Source organism: Etheostoma cragini, chromosome 9 (assembly GCF_013103735.1).
Source record: "Etheostoma cragini isolate CJK2018 chromosome 9, CSU_Ecrag_1.0, whole genome shotgun sequence".
Classification (NCBI taxonomy): domain Eukaryota; kingdom Metazoa; phylum Chordata; class Actinopteri; order Perciformes; family Percidae; genus Etheostoma; species Etheostoma cragini.
In genome coordinates this window covers 26,102,836-26,108,733 of record NC_048415.1, presented here as the reverse complement: position 1 = coordinate 26,108,733, position 5,898 = coordinate 26,102,836, and the positions used below count along the sequence as shown (strand labels likewise).

The 5,898-nt window shown below is 41.5% G+C and overlaps 1 protein-coding gene across 1 annotated transcript; it reads right to left on the bottom strand.

Moving 5' to 3' along the window:
- Positions 1 to 2,905: 2,905 nt before the first annotated feature.
- Positions 2,906 to 5,010, bottom strand: jun (Jun proto-oncogene, AP-1 transcription factor subunit). Its single transcript, XM_034880611.1, has one exon. The coding sequence runs from the start codon at positions 4,622 to 4,624 to the stop codon at positions 3,635 to 3,637; it is 990 nt and encodes a 329-aa protein (XP_034736502.1). The 5' UTR covers positions 4,625 to 5,010; the 3' UTR covers positions 2,906 to 3,634.
- Positions 5,011 to 5,898: the final 888 nt, after the last annotated feature.

Genomic DNA, 5,898 nt, shown 5'->3' with positions numbered 1-5,898 from the left:
GGGGAGGCTTAATCAGGATGCATATAATCCTGGATTCATGAAATAACTAGCCTGTAAAAACAAAACGGTGCCTACTTCTATGGGAATTTAACATGGGGGTGTGTGTACTCATGCCCCCTGTATATTAATGAAGAACATTATCATGCATATACAATACATTATCCATTTACAAAGAAAACTGGTGTCCATAAAAGGTTGGATTTTCGTAATTATTTTTAATTGAGGCATCCAAAATCAAATCCCAAAAGATGTTTTTATTACTGTTTTTAATCAACTTTTCCATGCGTGTGTAAACTTATTCAAGCCGCTGTATACATAGGCTAGATTAAAATACTTTATGGTTATTTAAAGTCTTAATCTGCAAAGAAACTAAATGAAACTGTTAGGTAGCCTACAGTAACTGTTTAATAAATGTTGCCTATAGTGGAGTAAAGGTAATATTTGATACATTATTTCCCCTAAAATATAGTAAAGCAGCATAAAAGCACTATTAACCTAGTTGTACAGTAGGCTACTTGATGTAGTCTTGACGTCATGTTTGATCTTAGTCAACGTCACAGTTGATCTTTTTCTTTGTTACTTTGTTGTTAATTTCTATATACAATAGGGTATTTTTTGGCCATTGTAATATTTTTATTGAGTGTCCCTCTTGAATAAATTCTCAGGGCTGATCACTGTATTATGCAGAGATTACAGAGTCCAGTCACTTCCCGTAGTACACGCCTCCTCCGCCGTGACGTAGCTCTTCCGAGGGCTCCCTCTCCTTATATGGTAGCAAAGGACTCCCCTTCCGGGAATGATGCCATGCTGCCCAAGTTTGAGAAATCGGAGACATCCGAACAGGTCAAATCAGATTAATGAACACATTAGAGTCCTCATTATAATAATAGGCCATATAATACATAACTATAATAGTTTAATCGGACCTAACAAACAGATTAGAATACCCCAGTTGTCAAGTTTTGAATAGGGTCATAACTAAATTCTATAGCCTATAAAAATGGATATTGAATTAGCCTAATGCAATTTCATTTGTTTAGGAATTTATTATGATAAAATGTTGAATGAGCTGCATTTATGCGTCAAACCATGAAAATCTGATCTGTAAGAGGAAAAAAATTGTAAAGAGAAGGGAAAATGAAAAGAAAATACACATTCTCAGATAGTATTAGACCTATTAGGCTTATTTGTTTAACGTTTAGTCTTTATTGTGTATCAAGATATCCTTCAAATCTTCATATTTAATAATCTGTCCTGTTTCTTTGACACCTGAAATAAAAAAAATAAGTTAATTTAACCCTTATGTTGTCCTTGGGTCAAAAAAACTGATAAAAATGTTGACTTTTTTTTTTTTTCATGGTTGACGGGAAGACAACACAAGGCCACATGAGCCCATGATGATGATGAGCCAATACTACAAGCTACTGTGGCACGAGGACTTTGAACGTTTCATTTGACGTCTCAGGTAAAAGAGTCTGTGTCGCCCTCTAGTGTTTCCTTATGAGTATTCATAATAATACAACATAGCCGTTTATCCACCCAGGGTGCCATATCTCACCTATCCGGACAAATTCACCTGCTGTAATAATTATTATTTAATTTTTATCCCAGCTGGTCTGGAACTCTATCCCTCCCATAGTGCTTTGGTCTATGTGATGAGTGACTATGTATACATGTGATGGTTCTTCTTCTTCCTTGTCTTGTCTGTCCTAATGTTGTTTTAAATACCATGTGATGTGATTTCTGCTGCAACATAATTTCCCCATGGGGACAATAAACATTAACGAAGGGTAATTATGACGTCCGCTGGGTTTACTGTGGAAATCATGCCAAATGTATATTTGTATTTAAACAGCTGAACGCTTGACAAAAAGTCAATGTAACATATTGGGATGGATTTACCAACAGTATTCTATTTTTTATGTATTGTGTTATATAGATAGGCTACAGATATGGAATACCAATGCAGCTTTCTGCATTTTTTCCCCACACTGCTCCTTTAAACATGCTACAATCTAACTTTACTGTAAGGACACTAGTGATGTCTTCCTTTGTATTTTTGTACTATGTCTGTGTGTCTATGTGTATGTATGTTGTGTATAAGCTATTGGACAGCTTAATTTCCACACTTAACATATTTGTCTTGTGTGAGTAATGTTAATTTTTGCCATTCCTTTGTTTAAATTTTTATTAGACTATTGTTTGTTCCTTTGAGCTACTTTTTCAGCATACTCATTGAGAGCATCTATCTAACAATAGGCTACAAAGTATCGATAATGTACTCTCCCACCAAACCACAGTGGTACTTTTACCTTTTAATGAGTTGATATTCCGCAATGTGTTATATGATGCATTCATGTGCAATAAAGGATCCAAGACTTTATCTGAGTTTGTTTCGACATGCTGGGGCTTACTTAATTCACAACAAGACCGGAAGTACGTTGAATTAATGCGTGGTGCAATAGCACGGAGGATGGCTTGTGATTTTCCTGTTATTATGTGTTGAATCAGTGACAATCTGCTGTATCTCTGTAACAGTGCTGTAGTTACATGTTCTCCTTTTAGTGCCATATAGTCTTAACACTGAGAATAATGGGAGGTTTTGTATAATAATAATAATAATAAGATGTATACTCGATCTGCATGTGCTGAGACATAAAGTGGAGATCTCAGCCCTGTCAGAACTGGCCTCCATCAGTAGCCTGGTAAGTGAACCTGGTCTGTCAGCTGAAACAATCACTTAGCCCGGATCAATACTAGCACTAATGGAATTAACCTTGAGGTACTGGGAACTAGCAGCTCTTGCAACATGTTGCAACATGTTTTATTGTTTGAGCTCCTGATGCGGCACACCCACTTCTTTTTTTCCTGTCACACACTTGAAAAAACACTGAGACAATATGGCTTCATTTGATCTGGTTTATTTTCTTAAATATTGATCATATTTCTGAAGTGCTCAGAAAAGAAAACATTAAAAAAAAATTATACAGTATTCTTATTACAAAGGGTAAACATAAGTACTCCAAGTTGATCTTATATACATATAACAATGAGTGAAACCCCATTAAAACAACTTTAGAAAAAAACAAGTAAATCTTGAAGCTTTTCTAACAGAATTTCTTACAATTAAGAAAACAAAAGTAGGCTACATTGTACTGTAACTCAGAAGTCAGGCAGCTTTTGTTACAACTTTTCAGCCATTTAGAGTTTGAGGCCAACACGCCCATGTTCGAGGCCATTATGGCTACAGCAAGACAAGTCTCTATTGCAGGTACTTAAATCCTCTAATACTGAATGTCTCCTTTGATGGTCATGATAAGGTCCATGCAGAGCTGGATGTAATTTAAGAAAACTTCAGTCCTGTCCAGTTCTGTAAAAACAGCACGAAACAGAAACAGAAAGGTATCCTGCTTGCATGCCTTCTCTGGTTCATGGCTACTGTCACTTTCCCGAGCCCATCTCTGGGACTCTCGTGGCACTCAGGAACTTTAGCGCGGCCCCCAGGTCCTGCCAGTGTCGCGCCACATCATCCCAAATCCGTCACGATTTCAGGAGATACAGCCACTTACTATCACAGGACTCGTGGTTTCATTCAACTACAGTCTTTCGCCTCTGCGCCGCCGCTGACACCACCTCAGAAGGTCTGGAGCTGCTGCGTTAACATGAGCTGGCACCCGCTGTTGACGTGGTTCATCACCTTCTGTTTCAGCTGGGCCACCTGCTCGCGCAACATGTTGGCTGTGGACGCGAGCTCCGAGTTCTGGGACTTGAGGTTCTTCACTTTATCCTCCAGCCTCGAGATGCGCTCCAGCTTCCTCTTCCGGCACTTGGAGGCAGCGATGCGGTTCCTCATCCGCTTTCTCTCGGCCTTGATGCGCTCCTGGTTCTCCATGTCGATTGGGGAGAGAGGAGGCGTGTCCCCCGGCATCTCAGGCACGGTTTGGGGCTCCTCTTTGAGCGCCGTGAGTCGGTGGAGCTGGCCAGATGATGTTTGTCCGTAGATGGGAAGCTGCGGCGGGGCAGCAGGGAAGGACATAGTCGGGGCTGAGGTGGTGTAATTCGGTGCCGAGACGGTGCTGATGGCCGGGTTAAAAGTGTTCAAGTCCTCATACACCGGCGAGTCGGAGCGCATGGCTGCTGCGTTGTTGTTGTTGTAAACGGTGGCACCGGCAACAGATGAGACAGGCGGCAGGGAAGTGTTGACACTGGTCTGAGGAGCCGAGGTGACACTCACATTAGCTGTGCCCGGCATGTGCTGGTGGTGGAGCTCAGCCAGGGCTCGGACAAACCCCTCAGCGAAGCCCTCCTGCTCGTCCGTGACATTCTTGGGGCACATGAACTGAGTCGGGGTCGGCGTGGTGGTGATGAGTCCGTTGCTGGACTGGATGATAAGCCGCTCCAGCTCCGGGGAAGCCAGCTTCAGCAAGCCCACGTCGGGAGAGGTGAGGATGTCGCTGGCTTTGGCGCGGAGGTGAGGTTTCAGAGTGCCCGTCGGGTCGCTCAGGTTCAGTGTCATGTTGTGTTTCAGCACTTTGGGGTTGCTGTATCCGTAGCCGGCGTTGTCTTGCTGGGAAAAAGCGTTGAGTGAGTCGTCATAGAAAGTAGTTTCCATCTTGGTATACATGGAAGAGAAACCGAAGTAGCTAAAAAAAAAAAAAGTCTTCTACAAGACTACTTTTCGGTCCCCCCCCCCCTTTCTCTTCTTCCTGGTTTATCACTTGACTGAAAAACACCGGTTTCCAAACGTCCTCTTTCCGTAAAAACCTCCTTTGAGTGCGCACGTTCTTGACAGGAATCAGGACTTACTTCTTTCAGCCAGTGATGGTCGACTCGAGGGAGCGCTGTGTGCTAATAGCTCGCAAAGCTTTCGCTAAAGTACCGGACCTGTATTAAGTCTGTGAGTGGAATGAGCCGAGTGTCTCTAACTTTTCTTGTCCGGCACCGACAGCGTCTGTTGCTCTCCCTCTGCCCGGCTGTGTGTATACTCTGAGCCCGCTGCAGGCAAACCTTATCTGCTGCCGCTGCCTCTCTAAAAATAGCCATGATGTCATGACAGTGCTCTCCCATTGGCCGATGGGCGTGTCGCGGGGCGTGGACCCAGTCCTCCGATAAGGCGCGTTGCCATGACCACCACCACCCAGAAGATTCTTAATCTCGCGGTGGATTGTGGGCTGATGTAATGCTGTGAGGAGAGCGCAGGCGCGGTGCATTGCGGGATGACGTATTGTTTTTGAATATTTGGTTACCCGCTTTACTGTCAGTGGTGGCGGGACAGCCAGTGTTGCTGCTGTCGTCTCTTCTCTTTCCATTTATTTTGTTGTGAAACTGTTCTGCTATAACCTACATCTGTTTTCCTTTCATCTGACTTTCATTTTATACACTTGTTCTGTTTACTTAAACGTTTTGGACACATATTAGTCTTTAATCTAACATTACAAACCCTTAAAAGTAGCCTCCATTTGAGCAAAATCTAATAGCCTGTGAATTTCAAAAATATATTAAGACCATAAAACCTATTTTATTCTAATCTTCTCTCTTACCACATTTGAAAAAAAGATATCTGACATTATAACACTAGTAGTAAAGGAAAAAAAACACACAATTCTTCTATTCTATTCGTCCATTCAAGTTCATTTTTGTTTATATGGCTTCGAAACAGCTAGTTATATAGTAAAAAAGACAAATCGTACAAAATTGTATTCTTATTCTGTTATTCAAGTTTATCTGACTTCAAAATAGTAAAGGAACAGGCTCGTCTGTTGTATTCTGCAAATAAAGTTCATTCACTTTTAACAAGCTTCAAGACATAGGCTATTAATACATTTAAATGACCTCCCCAATATCTTATGCTTCTCTATTATATTCTCCATTCTATTATATAATACAGTAGCCTATTTT

Excerpts from the sequence above, each read along its gene's own strand:
- jun (XM_034880611.1), bottom strand. The coding sequence starts at position 4,624 with ATGTATACCAAGATGGAAACTACTTTCTATGACGACTCACTCAACGCT.